Here is a 20,541-nt window from a genome sequence, read left to right as displayed (position 1 = left end):
TGTGGCTGCTGCAGATATGTTGCAGACCATCAGTGAGCTAAATGTGGCTGCTGCAAGTGTGTTGCAGTTATCAGTGAAGCACATGTGGCTGTTGCAGGTGTGATGTAGTCCATCAGTGAGGCACATATGGCTGCTGCAGATGTGTTGCAGTCCATCAGTGAGGCACATTTGGCTGTTGCAAGTGTGTTGCAGTCCAACAGTGACAAGTGGCTGTTGCAGGTGTGTTGCAGTTCATCAGTGAGGTGCATGTAGCTGTTGTAGGACTGTTGCAGTCCATCAGTGAGGCACATGTGGCTGTTGCAGGTGTGTTGCAGTCCATCAGTGAGGCACAGGTGGCTGCTGCAGGTGTGTTGCAGTCCATCAGAGAAGCACATGTGGCTGTTGCAGATGTGTTGCAGTCCATCAGTGAGACACATGTTGCTGCTGCAGATATGTTGCAGAACATCAGTGAGGTAAATGCGGCTGTTGCAGGTGTGTTGCAGACCATCAGTGAGGTAAATGTAGCTACTGCAGGTGTGTTACAGTTCATCAGTGAAGCGCTTGTGGCTTTTGCAGGTGTGTTGCAGTCCATCAGTGAGGCACATGTCGCTGCTGCAGGTGTGTTGTAGTCCATCAGTGAGGTACATGTGGCTGTTGCAGGTGTGTTGCAGTCCACCAGTGAGGCACATGTGGCTGTAGCAGGAGTGTTGCAGTTCATCAGTGAGGCATTTGTGTTTGTTGCAGGTGTGTTGTATTCCATCACTGAGGCACATGTGGCTGTTGCAGATGTGTTGCAGTCAATCTGTGAGGCACAGGTGGCTGCTGCAGGTGTGTTGCAGCCCATCAGTGAGGCACATGTGGCTGCTGCAGGTGTGTTGCAGTTCATCAGTGAAGCACATGTGGCTGCTGCAGGTGTGTTGCAGTCCATCAGTGAGGAACATGTGGCTGTTGCAGGTGTTGGAGTCCATCAGTGAGGCACATGTGGCTGCTGCAGGTGTGTTGCAGTCCATCAGTGAGGCACATGTGGCTCTTGCAGATATGTTTCAGACCATCAGTGAGGTAAATGTGGCTGTTGCAGGTGTGTTGCAGTTCATCAGTGAGGCACATGTGGCTGTTGCAGGTGTGTAGCAGTTCATCAGTGAAGCACATGTGGCTGCTGCAGGTATGTTGCAATCCATCAGTGAGGCACATGTGGCTGTTGCAGGTGTGTTGCAATCCATCAGAGAGGCACAGGTGGCTGCTGCAGGTGTGTTGCAGTTCATCAGTGAGGCACATGTGGCTGTTGCAGGTGTGTAGCAGTTCATCAGTGAAGCACATGTGGATGTTGCAGTGTGTTGCAGTTCATCAGTGGGGCACAGGTGGCTGCTGCAGGTGTGTTGCAATTCATCAGTGAGGCACATGTGGCTGTTGCAGGTGTGTTGCAGTCCATCAGTGAAGCACATGTGGCTGCTGCAGGTATGTTGCAACCCATCAGTGAGGCACATGTGGCTGTTGCAGGTGTGTTGCAGTCCATCAGAGAGGCACAGGTGGCTGCTGCAGGTGTGTTGCAGTTCATCAGTGAGGCACATGTGGCTGTTGCAGGTGTGTAGCAGTTCATAAGTGAAGCACATGTGGCTGTTGCAGGTGTGTTGCAGTTCATCAGTGAGCCACAGGTGGCTGCTGCAAGTGTGTTGCAATTCATCAGTGAGGCACATGTGGCTGTTGCAGGTGTGTTGCAGTCCATCAGTGAGGCACATGTTGCTGTTGCAGGTGTGTTGCAGTTCATCAGAGAGTCACATGTTGCTGTTGCAGGTGTGTTGCAGTCCATCAGTGAGGCACAGGTCGCTGCTGCAGGTGTGTTGCAGTCCATCATTGAGGCACATGTGGCTGTTGCAGGTGTGTTGCCGTCCATCAGTAAGGCACATTTGGCTGCTGCAGGTGTGTTGCAGTTCATCAGTGAGGCACATGTGGCTGTTGCTGGTGTGTTGCAGTCCATCAGTGAGACACATGTGGCTGTTGCAAGTGTGTTGCAGTCCATCAGTGAGGTAAATGTGGCTGGTGCAGGTGTGTTGCAGTTCATCAGTGAAGCACATGTGGCTGTTGCAGGTGTGTTGCAGTTCATTAGAGAGACACATGTGGCTGCTGCAGATGTGTTACAGTCTATCAGTGAGGTACATGTGGCTGTCGCAGGTGTAATGCAGTCCATCAGTGAAGCACATGTGGCTGCTGCAGATGTGTTGCAGTCCATCAGTGAGGCACATGTGGCTGTTGCAGGTGTGTTGCAATCCATCAGTGAGGCACATGTGGCTGTTGCAGGTGTGTTGCAGTCCATCGGTGAGGCACATGTGGCTGCTGCAGATGTGTTTCCATCCATCAGTAAAGCATATGTGGCTGTTGCAGGTGTGTTGCAGTCCTTCAGTGAGGCACACTTGGCTGTTGTAGGTGAGTTGCAGTTCATCAGTGAGGCACATGTGGCTGTTGTTGATGTGTTGCAGTCCATCGGTGAGGCAGATGTGGCTGTTGCAGGTGTGTTGCAGTTCATCAGTGAAGCACATGTGGCTGTTGCAGGTGTATTGCAGTTCATTAGAGAGACACATGTGGCTGCTGCAGATGTGTTACAGTCTATCAGTGAGGTACATGTGGCTGTTGCAGGTGTAATGCAGTCCATCAGTGAGGCACATGTGGCTGCTGCAGATGTGTTGCAGTCCATCAGTGAGGCACATGTGGCTGTTGCAGGTGTGTTGCAGTCCATCAGTGAGGCACATGTGGCTGTTGCAGGTGTGTTGCAGTCCATCAGTGAGGCACATGTGGCTGCTGCAGATGTGTTTCCATCCATCAGTAAAGCATATGTGGCTGTTGCAGGTGTGTTGCAGTTCATCAGTGAGCACACTTGGCTGTTGTAGGTGAGTTGCAGTTCATCAGTGAGGCACATGTGGCTGTTGTAGATGTGTTGCAGTCCATCGGTGAGGCAGATGTGGCTGTTGCAGGTGTGTTGCAGTCCATCAGTGAGGCACATGTGGCTGTAGCAGGTGTGTTGGAGTTCATCAGTGAGGCACTATTGTTTGTTGCAGGTGTGTTGCAGTCCATCACCGAGGCACATGTGGCTGTTGCAGGTGTGTTGCAGTTAATCTGTGAGGCACAGGTGGCTGCTGCAGGTGTGTTGCAGTTCATCAGTGAGGCACATGTGACTGCTGCAGATGTGTTGCAGTCCATCAGTGAGGCACATGTGGCTGCTGCAGGTGTGTTGCTGTCCATCAGTGAGGTACATGTGGCTGTTGCAGGTGTGTTGCAGTCCATCAGTGAGGCACATGTGGCTGCTGCAGATGTGTTGCCATCCATCAGTAAAGCACATGTGGCTGTTGCAGGTGTGTTGCAGTCCATCAGTGAGGCACATGTGGCTGTTGCAGGTGTGTTGCAGTTCATCAGTGAGGCACATGTGGCTGTTGCAGGTGTGTTGCAGTCCATCAGTGAGGCACAGGTCGCTGCTGCACGTGTGTTGCAGTCCATCATTGAGGCACATGTGGCTGTTGCAGGTGTGTTGCCGTCCATCAGTAAGGCACAGGTGGCTGCTGCAGGTGTGTTGCAGTTCATCAGTGAGGCACATGTGGCTGTTGCAGGTGTGTTGTAGTCCATCAGTTAGGCACATGTGGCTGTTGCAAGTGTGTTGCAGTCCATCAGTGAGGTAAATGTGGCTGGTGCAGGTGTGTTTCAGTTCATCAGTTAAGCACATGTGGCTGTTGCAGGTGTGTTGCAGTTCATCAGTGAGGCACAGGTGGCTGCTGCAGGTTTGTTGCAATTCATCAGTGGGGCACATGTGGCTATTGCCGGTGTGTTGCAATCCATCAATGAGGCACATGTGGCTGTTGCAGGTGTGTTGCAGTCCATCAGTGAGGCACAGGTGGCTGCTGCAGGTGTTCTGCAGTTCATCAGTGAGGCACATGTGGCTGTTGCAGGTGTGTTGCAGTCCATCAGTGAGGCATATGTTGCTGTTGCAGGTGTGTTGCAGTCTATCAGAGCGACACATGTGGCTGCTGCAGATGTGTTGCAGTCCATCAGTGAGGTACATGTGGCTGTTGCAGGTGTAATGCAGTCCACCAGTGAGGCACATGTTTTTGCTGCAGGTGTTGCAGTCCATCAGTGAGGTACATGTGGCTGTTGCAGGTGTGTTGCAGTCCATCAGTGAGGCACATGTGGCTGTAGCAGGTGTGTTGCAGTTCATCAGTGAGGCACTTGTGTTTGTTGCAGGTGTGTTGCAGTCCATCACTGAGGCACATGTGGCTGTTGCAGGTGTGTTGCAGTTAATCTGTGAGGCACAGGTGGCTGCTGCAGGTGTGTTGCAGTTCATCAGTGAGGCACATGTTGTCGTGACGCTGAACCCCGGTTCATTCCGAACACAGCGATTACACAACACATAACACCTTGCCTCAACAACCGTTACTACCACCGTGTACTCCTACACACACCAGACCCTTGAGGCGTACCACTAGGTTTGTACTGGAACATAATGAATGAACATATGGAAAGTATTTAAAGGCCGTCGTGTTTTGTCATTTAATTGCAAAGAATAGACTCTGACAAATAATAATATATTAACTTACTCTATTAGGTCAATACACTTCCAGTACCCATAAACCACTTGACCTCCGCGATCACCACCCACACTCGTAACTTCCGCCTAAGTCCCTAATACGGAATGATTACTACAACGCTCCACACCCAGTTAGTCTTACATTCAATACTCACATACTGCAGACTTAACTTGGTCACCAAGATCACATCAGGTTCTCACATAGCTGTCTGCTACACTTCGTTGCTGCCGCAAACGGGGATCCAGAGGACTTGCCAGTTCAACTCCCACAATCAGACTGACTCCAGCCAACCATGGCCTCAAACATTTCACCACGCCTCTCGAGGAAGGTATAATCCGATTAACCTTATCCCTAGAGCGGTAACCTTGATCCTAGAAGCCTGACGAAGATTAATTCCTGTTTCCAGGAATTATTAATTTGGCTAAACAGCTTCGGTCTTAATCCATTGACCTTTCTTAGATATGTGATCTATAGTCTGTCTATTTACATGTACTTCCAATCATCATTCGTTAAGTGTTGTAGTAATGCTCCTCTAGCTAATAATTCCTACTAACTTGTGGATTACAACACCACTCCCCTCCTTAAACACGCATATGTCCCCATATGCATCATTGCAATGGTTCCATTAGTGCAAGGACCTGGAGGATGCACCCACCATATGTGTACAACTAAGAAATCATCCAAAAAGTTCATTATACACACGATGAAATAAATTAAATTTTCCCCGACATGACTCACAACACTTCTCCAACATATACATTTTATTCACATCATATCACAGGTTAAATAGTCTGTAATAATTTTTCCCATCTACAACAATGCACATATATCTAAACTGCTGACATATAATTACATACAACCATAAACATAAAATTACATTGACCAGAATGCTGGCACTTAAACAGAAATGACACTAGTCATTAATATATACACAACACATATATATCTAAGGTTCTTCATCCTTAGTAATAAGTTAATTATAATTTAACATCTTGCCCTGTACTGTTGACATAAGGCTTACAATGATCACACAATGTTTCACTGGCCTACTCCACAATTGGCAGCATCACCTCTCTTGACTTCGTGTCCCATGGTTGCTAAGTCATAGATCCTCCATGACCCAGACAAAACCCAGGCGGTCCAGCCTGGTGAATGTTGTCAATGTCCCATCGTTGCTCTGAGCTAGCGTGATCCTGGCCTCCAGAGCAACGGAGATTCCTACCCCAGGGTCATGTTCCCTTGGGTCTGTGCTGACGTCTCGTTCCAGGGCACCAATCCTAGAACGCTGTAGATCCCTCACAGCTCTCTGGTCTAGGCCCATCCGCCCAGAGTGCGTCCTCCTGTATTCACACCTTCCCGACCGCTGTACCTGCAAAATATTCCCTCGGAGCCCCCTGGCTCGATCCCATTATTACATAACCCCCTCGGCTCCTTACTCTCTCCCCGTATATAGCCTGAGCGCAGCTGCAAAACCATTGCAGCTGGCACTTATCCCCGCTTTGATATCAGGGGGCGAATTTCGAATATAACGTCACGTTGGCTTCACTTCCTCCCCCTTTTTTCTCTAGAATAACTGAGTGTAGCCTCATAGCTTATCTTCTACTCTACCTGAAGCTCTGTGACATGATCCCGGGGGACCTTCTCAAGCCTAACACTCAGTAATGGTGCCGATGAGGTAATATACAGTATATACATGTACATACATTATCACAATAAATACCTCATTAAAATAATTTCACAACTAATGTCACTAAAGCATCATACTGCCACTGGCTCGCCTCAAGCAAGATTCCTGTAACAACTTAATTAAAGAGACATTAGTATATCTACTTGGCTCACCCACTACAACCACCAACACCTGAAATTTGAAATTCTACCTTATAATCTTATCCATAAGACTTACCCACTCCGACTTAATTAATGAAAATTTTAATGAAAATATTGAATTTTTATTAGTCTTTTATGAGTCTTGCTAGATATATTGAATTGGCTCGCCTACTGTAGCCACCAACTCGGCAATTATCCACATTTCATCTTATCTATAAGACTTACCCACTCCGACACATTATCACCTCTGGTCATCCCAACCACTGATGACCTTAATTAATATAACGCCACACATTCCCACAACCACTTCCTGCGTCCTAACGCACCGACCTTGCTACGCCAATACTCACCTTACCGAACACTACCTGGCGCCCCTGCGCCACCATATACTCCACAACACCACACTCCATACCAGGCGTCCAAACGCCACTACACTACACCACCCAATGGCGTCCCCAACGCTATCAACCCTCGGCGTCTCCAATACCATCAACACCACGCACGGCGTCCCCAACGCCCTCAACACAACACACGGCGTCCCCAACGCCCTCAACACAACACCCGGCGTCCCCAACGCCCTCAACACAACACCCGGCCTCCCCAACGCCGTCAACACAACACACGGCGTCCCCAACACAACACACGGCGTCCCCAACGCCCTCAACACAACACACGGCGTCCCAAACGCCCTCAACACAACACACGGCGTCCCCAACGCCCTCAACACCACACACACTCGGCGTCCCCAACGCCCTCAACACAACACACGGCGTCCCCAACACAACTCACGGCGTCCCCAACGCCATCAACACAACACACGGCGTCCCCAACACCATCAACACAACACACACGGCGTTCCCCAACACCATTACCACCACAGGCATATGCCTTGCGCCAGAGCGCATCAAAACACCACGAGACGTCACCACCAATAACACCACCAATAAGTAACCAGACGCCACACACACTCCCTTTTCTCTCGTAATCCGTTAATTACCTGACCAACACTCGTCAGGCATAATTTCTTGTGTAGTGGCCACCCGCCACACTCTACCACCTGCGTTAACATACTTCAACGCTAATATCTACAATACACCCGGTGTTACAACAACCAGTTATGCTACACATGCTACACCTTGGCGCTGCAATGCCAACAATGTCATGCGCTATACTACATCAATGATATCAACAGTCAAAACATGCACATTTCACTACAGTAAATACTATGCATTACGCTGGCGTTTAATAAGCCACTACACGTGCATTACACTACAAAACCCGGCGTACTAATGCCAATACATAACCATGCACTACTCCCGGCGTCCAAACACCAATACACAACCATGCACTACTCCCGGCATCAAACACCACCACCAACGGGACACGCTCCCCGTGTCCCACGGTAACATCTCCATAAAGCTACCTGTACCCACAAAAAATCTCCATGGACCTTCTTACGGTAAATTAGACGTCGAACCCCAGACGGTAAATTACGCGTCACTCGCTATGCCAAGGCGTCCATAATTCCCTGTGTCTATTTTCTGTATCGATGTAACGCCTGAAATCGCTAGAATCTTTACGTAATATTTAAATATCTTTAAAATATTAGGTTTACACTTTACGTGAAAGTTAATTTACGTCATATTACGTAGTTTTCACGCTTGATTTGTCCTTAGCAACGTTTTATCACTATTACCACCATACCGACGATATAAAACAAGCTCCAAGGTGAGGCTTGCTTGGCCCACCCATCGCTTGGCCCGCACATGGCCGCACATGGCCCACGCTGGCTCACATTCACCCACGCTAGTTTACCTCGCCACTCTGTATAATCCGCACTACGAACACTGTATAATCCGCACTACGAACACTGCACTTGTTTCGGCTCCCGATGCTTCAGTGGTCCAGACTTGCCTCTTAGCCATCTCTCGTTGCGGGAATCTGGAAAGAAAGAAATAAACCCCACATGTGACCCGCAATGGCCTAGTCCCTTTAATTAACTAACTCCTCTGACCTGGTCTCACCTGACCCTTCTTTCCTCCGTCTAGTAACCACCATTCTCACCACAACCCGACGTCTACCATTTCCCGAACATTCCCTCACCAACTAAACCAGAACCACACTTCCTTCATCTCTCAAAGTGTTCCAAAACCTGTTTGCGCTGCCACCAAATATGTCGTGAAGCTGAACCCCAGTTCATTCCGAACACAGCGATTACACAACACATAACACCTTGCCTCAGCAACCGTTACTACCACCGTGTACTCCTACACACACTAGACCCTTGAGGCGTACCACTAGGTTTGTACTGGAACACAATGAATGAACATATGGAAAGTATTTAAAGGCCGTCGTGTTTTGTCATTTAATTGCAAAGAATAGACTCTGACAAATAATAATATATTAACATACTCTATTAGGTCAATACACTTCCAGTACCCATAAACCACTTGACCTCCACAATCACCACCCACACTCGTAACTTCCGCCTAAGTCCCTAATACGGAATGATTACTACAACGCTCCACACCCAGTTAGTCTTACATTCAATACTCACATACTGCAGGCTTAACTTGGTCACCAAGATCACATCAGGTTCTCGCATAGCTGTCTGCTACACTTCGTTGCTGCCGCAAACAGGGATCCAGAGGACTTGCCAGTTCAACTCCCACAATCAGACTGACTCCAGCCAACCATGGCCTCAAACAATTCACCACGCCTCTCGAGGAAGGTATAATCCGATTAACCTTATCCCTAGAGCGGTAACCTTGATCCTAGAAGCCTGACGAAGATTAATTCCTCTTTCCAGGAATTATTAATTTGGCTAAACAGCTTCGGTCTTAATCCATTGACCTTTCTTAGATATGTGATCTATAGTCTGTCTATTTACATGTACTTCCAATCATCATTCGTTAAGTGTTGTAGTAATGCTCCTCTAGCTAATAATTCCTACTAACTTGTGGATTACAACACCACTCCCCTCCTTAAACAGGCATATGTCCCCATATGCATCATTGCAATGGTTCCATTAGTGCAAGGACCTGGAGGATGCACCCACCATATGTGTACAACTAAGAAATCATCCAATATGTGCATTATACACACGATGAAATAAGTTAAATTTTCCCCGACATGACTCACAACACTTCTCCAACATATACATTTTATTCACATCATATCACAGGTTAAATAGTCTGTAATAATTTTTCCCATCTACAACAATGCACATATATCTAAACTGCTGACATATAATTACATACAACCATAAACATAAAATTACATTGACCAGAATGCTGGCACTTAAACAGAAATGACACTAGTCATTAATATATACACAACACATATATATCTAAGGTTCTTCATCCTTAGTAATAAGTTAATTATAATTTAACATCTTGCCCTGTACTGTTGACATAAGGCTTACAATGATCACACAATGTTTCACTGGCCTCCTCCACAATTGGCAGCATCACCTCTCTTGACTTCGTGTCCCATGGTTGCTAAGTCATAGATCCTCCATGACCCAGACAAAACCCAGGCGGTCCAGCCTGGTGAATGTTGTCAATGTCCCATCGTTGCTCTGAGCTAGCGTGATCCTGGCCTCCAGAGCAACGGAGATTCCTACCCCAGGGTCATGTTCCCTTGGGTCTGTGCTGACGTCTCGTTCCAGGCACCAATCCCAGAACGCTGTAGATCCCTCACAGCTCTCTGGTCTAGGCCCATCCGCCCAGAGTGTGTCCACCTGTATTCACACCTTCCCGACCGCTGTACCTGCAAAATATTCCCTCGGAGCCCCCTGGCTCGATCCCATTATTACATAACCCCCTCGGCTCCTTACTCTCTCCCCGTATATAGCCTGAGCGCAGCTGCAAAACCATTGCAGCTGGCACTTATCCCTGCTTTGATGTCAGGGGGCGAATTTCGCCTATAACGTCACGTTGGCTTCACTTCCTCCCCCTTTTTTTCTCTAGAATAACTGAGTGTAGCCTCATAGCTTCCCTTCTACTCTACCTGAAGCTCTGTGACATGATCCCGGGGGACCTTCTCAAGCCTAACACTCAGTAATGGTGCCGATGAGGTAATATACAGTATATACATGTACATACATTATCACAATAAATACCTCATTAAAATAATTTCACAACTAATGTCACTAAAGCATCATACTGCCACTGGCTCGCCTCAAGCAAGATTCCTGTAACAACTTAATTAATGAGACATTAGTATATCTACTTGGCTCGCCCACTACAACCACCAACACCTGAAATTTGAAATTCTACCTTATAATCTTATCCATAAGACTTACCCACTCCGACTTAATTAATGAAAATTTTAATGAAAATATTGAATTTTTATTAGTCTTTTATGAGTCTTGCTAGATATATTGAATTGGCTCGCCTACTGTAGCCACCAACTCGGCAATTATCCACATTTCATCTTATCTATAAGACTTACCCACTCCGACACATTATCACCTCTGGTCATCCCAACCACTGATGACCTTAATTAATATAACGCCACACATTCCCACAACCACTTCCTGCGTCCTAACGCACCGACCTTGCTACGCCAATACTCACCTTACCGACCACTACCTGGCGCCCCTGCGCCACCATATACTCCACAACACCACACTCCATACCAGGCGTCCAAACGCCACTACACTACACCACCCAATGGCGTCCCCAACGCTATCAACCCTCGGCGTCTCCAATACCATCAACACCACGCACGGCGTCCCCAACGCCCTCAACACAACACACGGCGTCCCCAACGCCCTCAACACAACACCCGGCGTCCCCAACGCCCTCAACACAACACCCGGCCTCCCTAACGCCCTCAACACAACACACGGCGTCCCCAACACAACACACGGCGTCCCCAACGCCCTCAACACAACACACGGCGTCCCAAACGCCCTCAACACAACTCACGGCGTCCCCAACGCCCTCAACACCACACACACTCGGCGTCCCCAACACCATCAACACAACACACACGGCGTCCCCCAACACCATTACCACCACAGGCATATGCCTTGCGCCAGAGCGCATCAAAACACCACGAGACGTCACCACCAATAAGTAACCAGACGCCACACACACTCCCTTTTCTCTCGTAATCCGTTAATTACCTGACCAACACTCGTCAGGCATAATTTCTTGTGTAGTGGCCACCCGCCACACTCTACCACCTGCGTTAACATACTTCAACGCTAATATCTACAATACACCTGGTGTTACAACAACCAGTTATGCTACACATGCTACACCTTGGCGCTACAATGCCAACAATGTCATGCGCTATACTACATCAATGATATCAACAGTCAAAACATGCACATTTCACTACAGTAAATACTATGCATTACGCTGGCGTTTAATAAGCCACTACACGTGCATTGCACTACAAAACCCGGCGTACTAATGCCAATACATAACCATGCACTACTCCCGGCGTCCAAACACCAATACACAACCATGCACTAGTCCCGGCATCAAACACCACCACCAACGGGACACGCTCCCCGTGTCCCACGGTAACATCTCCATAAAGCTACCTGTACCCACAAAAAATCTCCATGGACCTTCTTACGGTAAATTAGACGTCGAACCCCAGACGGTAAATTACGCGTCACTCGCTATGCCAAGGCGTACATAATTCACTGTGTCTATTTTCTGTATCGATGTAACGCCTGAAATCGCTAGAATCTTTACGTAATATTTAAATATCTTTAAAATATTAGGTTTACACTTTACGTGAAAGTTAATTTACGTCATATTACGTAGTTTTCACGCTTGATTTGTCCTTAGCAACGTTTTATCACTATTACCACCATACCGACGATATAAAACAAGCTCCAAGGTGAGGCTTGCTTGGCCCACCCATCGCTTGGCCCGCACATGGCCGCACATGGCCCACGCTGGCTCACATTCACCCACGCTAGTTTACCTCGCCACTCTGTATAATCCGCACTACGAACACTGCACTTGTTTTGGCTCCCGATGCTTCAGTGGTCCAGACTTGCCTCTTAGCCGTCTCTCGTTGCGGTAATCTGGAAAGAAAGAAATAAACCCCACATGTGACCCGCAATAGCCTAGTCCCTTTAATTAACTAACTCCTCTGACCTGGTCTCACCTGACCCTTCTTTCCTCCGTCTAGTAACCACCATTCTCACCACAACCCGACGTCTACCATTTCCCGAACATTCCCTCACCAACTAAACCAGAACCACACTTCCTTCATCTCTCAAAGTGTTCCAAAACCTGTTTGCGCTGCCACCAAATATGTCGTGAAGCTGAACCCCGGTTCATTCCGAACACAGCGATTACACAACACATAACACCTTGCCTCAGCAACCGTTACTACCACCGTGTACTCCTACACACACTAGACCCTTGAGGCGTACCACTAGGTTTGTACTGGAACACAATGAATGAACATATGGAAGGTATTTAAAGGCCGTCGTGTTTTGTCATTTAATTACAAAGAATAGACTCTGACAAATAATAATATATTAACATACTCTATTAGGTCAATACACTTCCAATACCCATAGACCACTTGACCTCCGCGATCACCACCCACACTTGTAACTTCCGCCTAAGTCCCTAATACGGAATGATTACTACAACGCTCCACACCTGGTTAGTCTTACATTCAATACTCACATACTGCAGACTTAACTTGGTCACTAAGATCACATCAGGTTCTCGCATAGCTGTCTGGTACGCTTCGTTGCTGCAGCAAACGGGGATCCAGAGGACTTGCCAGTTCAACTCCCACAATCAGACTGACTCCAGCCAACCATGGCCTCAAACATTTCACCACGCCTCTCGAGGAAGGTATAATCCGATTAACCTTATCCCTAGAGCGGTAACCTTGATCCTAGAAGCCTGACGAAGAATAATTCCTCTTTCCAGGAATTATTAATTTGGCCAAACAGCTTCGGTCTTAATCCATTGACCTTTCTTAGATATGTGATCCATAGTCTGTCTATTTACATGTACTTCCAATCATCATTCGTTAAGTGTTGTAGTAATGCTCCTCTAGCTAATAATTCCTACTAACGTGTGGATTACAACAAAGTGGCTTCTGCAGATGTGTTGCAGTCCATCAGTGAGGCACATGTGGCTGCTGCAGGTGTGTTGCAGTCCATCAGTGAGGCACATGCGGCTGTTGCAGGTGTGTTGCAGTCCATCAGTGAGGCACATGTGTCTGCTGCAGATGTGTTGCCATCCATCAGTAAAGCATAGGTGGCTGTTGCAGGTGTGTTGCAGTCCATCAGTGAGGCACACGTGGCTGTTGTAGGTGAGTTGCAGTTCATCAGTGAGGCACATGTGGGTGTTGTAGATGTGTTGCAGTCCATCAGTGAGGCACATGTGGCTGTTGCAGGTGTGTTGCAGTCCATCAGTGAGACACATGTGGCTGTAGCAAGTGTGTTGGAGTTCATCAGTGAGGCACTATTGTTTGTTGCAGGTGTGTTGCAGTCCATCACTGAGGCACATGTGGCTGTTGCAGGTGTGTTGCAGTTAATCTGTGAGGCACAGGTGGCTGCTGCAGGTGTGTTGCAGTTCATCAGTGAGGCACATGTGACTGCTGCAGATGTGTTGCCATCCATCAGTAAAGCACATGTGGCTGTTGCAGGTGTGTTGCAGTCCATCAGTGAGGCACCCGTGGCTGTTGTAGTTGAGTTGCAGTTCATCAGTGAGGCACATGTGGCTGTTGTAGGTGTGTTGCAGTCCATCAGTGAGGCACATGTGGCTGTTGCAGGTGTGGTGCAGTCCATCAGTGAGGCACATTTGGCTGTTGCAAGTGTGTTGCAGTCCATCAGTGAGGTAAATGTAGCTGGTGCAGGTGTGTTGCAGTTCATCAGTGAAGAACATGTGGCTGTTGCAGGTGTGTTGCAGTTCATCAGTGAGGCACAGGTGGCTGCTGCAGGTTTGTTGCAATTCATCAGTAGGGCACATGCGGCTGTTGCATGTGTGTTGCAGTCCATCAATGAGGCACATGTGGCTGTTGCAGGTGTGTTGCAGTCCATCAGAGAGGCACAGGTGGCTGCTGCAGGTGTGTTGCAGTTCATCAGTGAGGCACATGTGGCTGTTGCAGGTGTGTTGCAGTCCATCAGTGATGCATATGTGGCTGTTGCAGGTGTGTTGCAGTCCATCAGAGAGACACATGTGGCTGCTGCAGATGTGTTGCAGTCCATCAGTGAGGTACATGTGGCTGTTGCAGGTGTAATGCAGTCCATCAGTGAGGCACATGTGGCTGGTGCTGGTGTTGCAGTCCATCAGTGAGGTACATGTGGCTGTTGCAGGTGTGTTGCAGTCCATCAGTAAGGCACATGTGGCTGTAGCAGGTGTGTTGCAGTTCATCAGTGAGGCACTTGTGTTAGTTGCAGGTGTGTTGCAATCCATCATTGAGGCACATGTGGCTGTTGCAGGTGTGTTGCAGTTAATCTGTGAGGCACAGGTGGCTGCTGCAGGTGTGTTGCAGTTCATCAGTGAGGCACATGTGGCTGCTGCAGATGTGTTGCAGTCCATCAGTGAGGCACATGTGGCTGTTGCAGGTGTGTTGCAGTCCATCAGTGAGGCACATGTAGCTGTTGCAAGTGTGTTGCAGTCCATCAGTGAGGTAAATGTGGCTGGTGCAGGTGTGATTCAGTTCATCAGTGAAGCACATGTGGCTGTTGCAGGTGTGTTGCAGTTCATCAGTGAGGCACAGGTGGCTGCTGCAGGTTTGTTGCAATTCATCAGTGGGGCACATGCGGCTGTTGCAGGTGTGTTGCAGTCCATCAATGAGGCACATGTGGCTGTTGCAGGTGTGTTGCAGTCCATCAGTGTTGCACAGGTGGCTGCTGCAGGTGTTCTGCAGTTCATCAGTGAGGCACATGTGGCTGTTGCAGGTGTGTTGCAGTCCATCAGTGAGGCATATGTGGCTGTTGCAGGTGTGTTGCAGTCCATCAGAGCGACACATGTGGCTGCTGCAGATGTGTTGCAGTCCATCAGTGAGGTACATGTGGCTGTTGCAGGTGTAATGCAGTCCATCAGTGAGGCACATGTGGCTGCTGCAGGTGTTGCAGTCCATCAGTGAGGTACATGTGGCTGTTGCAGGTGTGTTGCAGTCCATCAGTGAGGCACATGTGGCTGTAGCAGGTCTGTTGCAGTTCATCAGTGAGGCACTTGTGTTTGTTGCAGTCCATCACTGAGGCACATGTGGCTGTTGCAGGTGTTTTGCAGTTAATCTGTGAGGCACAGGTGGCTGCTGCAGGTGTGTTGCAGTTCATCAGTGAGGCACATGTTGTCGTGACGCTGAACCCCGGTTCATTCCGAACACAGCGATTACACAACACATAACACCTTGCCTCAACAACCGTTACTACCACCGTGTACTCCTACACACACCAGACCCTTGAGGCGTACCACTAGGTTTGTACTGGAACACAATGAATGAACATATGGAAGGTATTTAAACGTCGTCGTGTTTTGTCATTTAATTACAAAGAATAGACTCTGACAAATAATAATATATTAACATACTCTATTAGGTCAATACACTTCCAATACCCATAGACCACTTGACCTCCGCGATCACCACCCACACTCGTAACTTCCCCCTAAGTCCCTAATACGGAATGATTACTACAACGCTCCACACCCGGTTAGTCTTACATTCAATACTCACATACTGCAGACTTAACTTGGTCACTAAGATCACATCAGGTTCTCGCATAGCTGTCTGGTACGCTTCGTTGCTGCAGCAAACGGGGATCCAGAGGACTTGCCAGTTCAACTCCCACAATCAGACTGACTCCAGCCAACCATGGCCTCAAACATTTCACCACGCCTCTCGAGGAAGGTATAATCCGATTAACCTTATCCCCAGAGCGGTAACCTTGATCCTAGAAGCCTGACGAAGAATAATTCCTCTTTCCAGGAATTATTAATTTGGCTAAACAGCTTCGGTCTTAATCCATTGACCTTTCTTAGATATGTGATCCATAGTCTGTCTATTTACATGTACTTCCAATCATCATTCGTTAAGTGTTGTAGTAATGCTCCTCTAGCTAATAATTCCTACTAACGTGTGGATTACAACAAAGTGGCTGCTGCAGATGTGTTGCAGTCCATCAGTGAGGCACATGTGGCTGCTGCAGGTGTGTTGCAGTCCATCAGTGAGGCACATGTGGCTGTTGCAGGTGTGTTGCAGTCCATCAGTGAGGCACATGTGGCTGCTGCAGATGTGTTGCCATCCATCAGTAAAGCATATGTGGCTGTTGCAGTCCATCAGTGAGGCACACGTGGCTGTTGTAGGTGAGTTGCAGTTCATCAGTGAGGCACATGTGGGTGTTGTAGATGTGTTGCAGTCCATCAGTGAGGCACATGTGGCTGTTGCAGGTGTGTTGCAGTCCATCAGTGAGACACATGTGGCTGTAGCAAGTGTGTTGGAGTTCATCAGTGAGGCACTATTGTTTGTTGCAGGTGTGTTGCAGTCCATCACTGAGGCACATGTGGCTGTTGCAGGTGTGTTGCAGTTAATCTGTGAGGCACAGGTGGCTGCTGCAGGTGTGTTGCAGTTCATCAGTGAGGCACATGTGACTGCTGCAGATGTGTTGCCATCCATCAGTAAAGCACATGTGGCTGTTGCAGGTGTGTTGCAGTCCATCAGTGAGGCACCCGTGGCTGTTGTAGTTGAGTTGCAGTTCATCAGTGAGGCACATCCTAGCAAACACAAATCATCTACACAACGTTCGCCTATCTCTTCCCATAGGTGTGGGAATGATTTGCATTGAGAATGGTGCAGGAGAGCCTTTGAGAAACTTTTACTCAAAAAATCCAAACACAAAGGTTTAATTATAAATTGTTTTTCTACAATTATTTTCTTCCAAATGTAACACAAATAGTTTTTACATGTTTAAATATAAAATTTATGGTGTTTTTTTGTAAAATTCATTAATAAATTGTGAATGATATATATTGGCTGAGTAAAACCTTTAAAATCCATTTAGTTATAATTTGAACAGAAAAAAGTAGTTTTCCAAATTTTCTAAAAATCGCTATTTTTAACACAATTTGACTCCTTATGCATTCCACTAAACACTATATCATGTTTAAATATATAATTTATGTATTATTCCCTAAAATAATTTATATAAATTATATAAGTTGCTGGAAAGTGGTGTTAAAGATTCTGAAAACTTTTTGTTGTGTTATAATTGGAATGTTCTTATTAACTATGTCTGAAGTTCACAGTTTATCAAACAAGAATATTAACATTCGTCAACTCTTAAAATCTTATATGTTATCTTGCTGGTGCAAAATGGGTGAATCTTTAGGAACAGCTATAGTATCTATATATCACAAATGGTGTTTTCCCTAACTCAAACAATGTAGGGTTTATTATTCTACACATATTTCTAATGACTCTTAGATGTTTACATTCTCTGAAGTATAATTGTGAAGGCTGTGTCCATCAGTCTCAACACAGATTCTTAAACTCCTCTCTGCAGGTTCAACTATATAATTAGTTTCCATTTTGAATCTCCATGGACATTTGTATCCAAAATGAAACCAATGTGGTTTCCTTCAGCGCCTTCAGCCAGCACATTTGCTCATTCATTTCCACAGATTCCAACATGGTAAGGGATTTACAGAAATTTGTATATTCATATTGTTATATATTAAAAATATGAATGCAGTTCAATATGATAAGACAAATACATGAGTTTATGATAAATTCGTTTTCTGTGATATACCATTGATATGCTCTTTTCTTCTTTAAACGGCAGACTAAACTAAAGTGCTCACATCAACAGATTTGATGTATAAATGGTCAACGCTCAACAGAGTTAGTATAAATGTATTAGTATAAATCTTACTTGTCTCATTGTTAATTCACATTCAATGTCAACTTGTGGTTTTGATGTGGCACGTTTGGCCAAGACACCCCACCCCATTATGCACCCCATACCCATCTTGTGGGCGGTTGTGGAAAGGGTTACAGAGGCACATAATGGGCTCAGGGACTGAACCCCACAATTCATTTAGCTAAGCAAGTTACAATCTTGATGAGCTAGTTACTAAATTCAATATAAGTCATCACATCAACAATGGGTTCGAGATCGACCTCAAGTACAGGTTCTAAATTAACACTTTCCTGGATTTTCGACTTGGAATTACGGGCGTTTTCCCTAACCGCTTGTCGGATCACGACGTAAATTTACGGTGCGGTTTAAAATATTTGTAAAAAATCCAGTTTAAATCCGATTTACTTGGGGTTTGTTTCAAACTCCGCGCCATGAAATTCCTGTTTTCTCGGGTAGGCCGCAAGTCACGTCGGCCTACTGGGTCACGTGACAGGCCCATTGTTTTGTTGTCACGTGGAGCAATCGGATCTCCCTCCCCTCGGCTCTCCCCTCGCCCAACCTACACAATGCAGACACAAAGAAAGTTCAGAAAAGAAAACGAGTTCGCAGGGCAGATGGAACAGTAAGACTACAGCAGGTTGTGGTGAACAAACCACAGGCAATTGTTGACTACAATAAGTTCATGAAGGGTGTTGACCACTTTGATCAAATGGTAAAGTATTACCATTTCGCCAGGAAATGTCACAAGTGGACCAAGAAAATAACATTTTATTTCTTGCAAATGGCATTGCAAAACGCTTATGCATTGTACAAGGCCAACACAGATGATCGAAGGAAACTAACTCTGCTCTAGTTCCATGAAGTTGCTATTTGGTCTTTATTGAAATTTGACAAGGCAGAGTGGCCTGCAACAACTACACCATCTCCACATCTAGTTCATGCTCCAGACATAAATCATGACACTGGTCCTGTGTATCCTGCTGCTGACCCGTCAACACCTGGCCCGTCGGGTGTAAGGCGCCCTCTCTTCACGTCTACACCTAATGCTGAAGCTGAATCTGATGAAGATAATTCATATTCCACATTAGTGTTTGAAAACAATAGTGAGAGCGACGATTCAGACAGTAGTTTATTGCCAACCCAGAGACAACAGCGACGTGTTGTTATAGCAGAGACTCGCCTGAACTATAAATTGAAACATGTGCTGGTAAAAATCCCCAAACGTCGCAGGTGTGAAGTGTGTTCAAAGTCGGGTATCAGGAAGGAAACTGGTATAGCGTGCAAGACATGCGATGTTCCACTTTGCGTCATACCTTGTTACACCACTTATCACAGGAAAAGGGTGTATTGGGTGGACAAGAAATAACCACCTACATCAGCTTCACTCCACCTAGGAACATGTGTTGAGCAACTTCAGGAATCAGTACCTGAAGGAGGTGGAGTGGAGATAAAATGCTCAACTTATTTTACTACAATCGTCTTTGCTTTGGTAAGTACACATAATTGTCTTAGATTGTTTCAGTATTGTAGTCTATTTTCTTATGAATATTTTGATACCTAAATGAGAACTGTAGCACGAAAACTAAAGTAAGTATACACGAAACAAGATAAACTTTTTTTGTGGGTGTTGCGGGTGTGAGTTGGAGTGTCAAGAGCGGGTTGCGTTTGTGTGTTTTCCGTCATCTCTACAGCTGTGAATTCCAAGGAATTGTATTTGATATGCATATGTCTGTGTAGGGAATTTTATTCCGAACACTATACAAAAAAAAAACGGTGTGAAACAAGTATAAACTTGAAAAACATGAGCAAAGTAAAAAATTTGACGCTCACGGGTACAAACACGCGTAAGATTTTATTCTCCGCAAATTTATTTGACGCTGTGTTGGCCAACTCTACCCATGTTCTTATAGAACTTTCTATTGCAAACACATTGCTATAAAAATGAAATACGTAGCTCCAGAAATAATGTCAGGACAGTGAAATAAGTATAAACATTCAAAGCGCTGCATCACACCAGTGTCGTCCCTGCTGAAATCACGGCTAACGCTTCCCCAGTTCCCACACTCGTGCGGGTCACCCGATACCATAATTAGACATTGATAGGCATATGTCTGGGTGGGGAATTTTATTGTGAGTTCAGTGATATCAAAATGAGCGCTGTAGGATGACTGTGAGCCTGGCAACAAACGAAAGAGTATGAACATTTACTTCCTGTTTGGGTGTCACGGCGAGTCATCTTCGTGTTTATTTACTTCGTGGTGGGATACCAAATGCTTCGGTGACATTTTATGCATATGATCT

General features: G+C 46.5%; 1 protein-coding gene across 1 annotated transcript in view; it reads left to right on the top strand.

Moving 5' to 3' along the window:
- The first annotated feature begins 431 nt into the window (after positions 1–431).
- LOC138358996 (uncharacterized) overlaps positions 432–20,541 on the top strand; it is a 53,208-nt gene continuing 33,098 nt past the window's right edge. The window contains exons 1-7 of the mRNA XM_069317486.1: positions 432–555; positions 2,275–2,484; positions 2,862–2,987; positions 3,240–3,365; positions 3,702–3,827; positions 13,644–13,853; positions 15,070–15,195. Of these exons, the coding sequence (XP_069173587.1) occupies positions 432–555; positions 2,275–2,484; positions 2,862–2,987; positions 3,240–3,365; positions 3,702–3,827; positions 13,644–13,853; positions 15,070–15,195 (1,048 nt within the window). The remainder of the gene's footprint in view (positions 556–2,274; positions 2,485–2,861; positions 2,988–3,239; positions 3,366–3,701; positions 3,828–13,643; positions 13,854–15,069; positions 15,196–20,541) is intronic.

Source organism: Procambarus clarkii, chromosome 88, assembly GCF_040958095.1.
Source record: "Procambarus clarkii isolate CNS0578487 chromosome 88, FALCON_Pclarkii_2.0, whole genome shotgun sequence".
NCBI lineage: Eukaryota > Metazoa > Arthropoda > Malacostraca > Decapoda > Cambaridae > Procambarus > Procambarus clarkii.
Note: the sequence above shows the minus strand (reverse complement) of the source record. Positions and strands in the feature narration are given on the sequence as shown.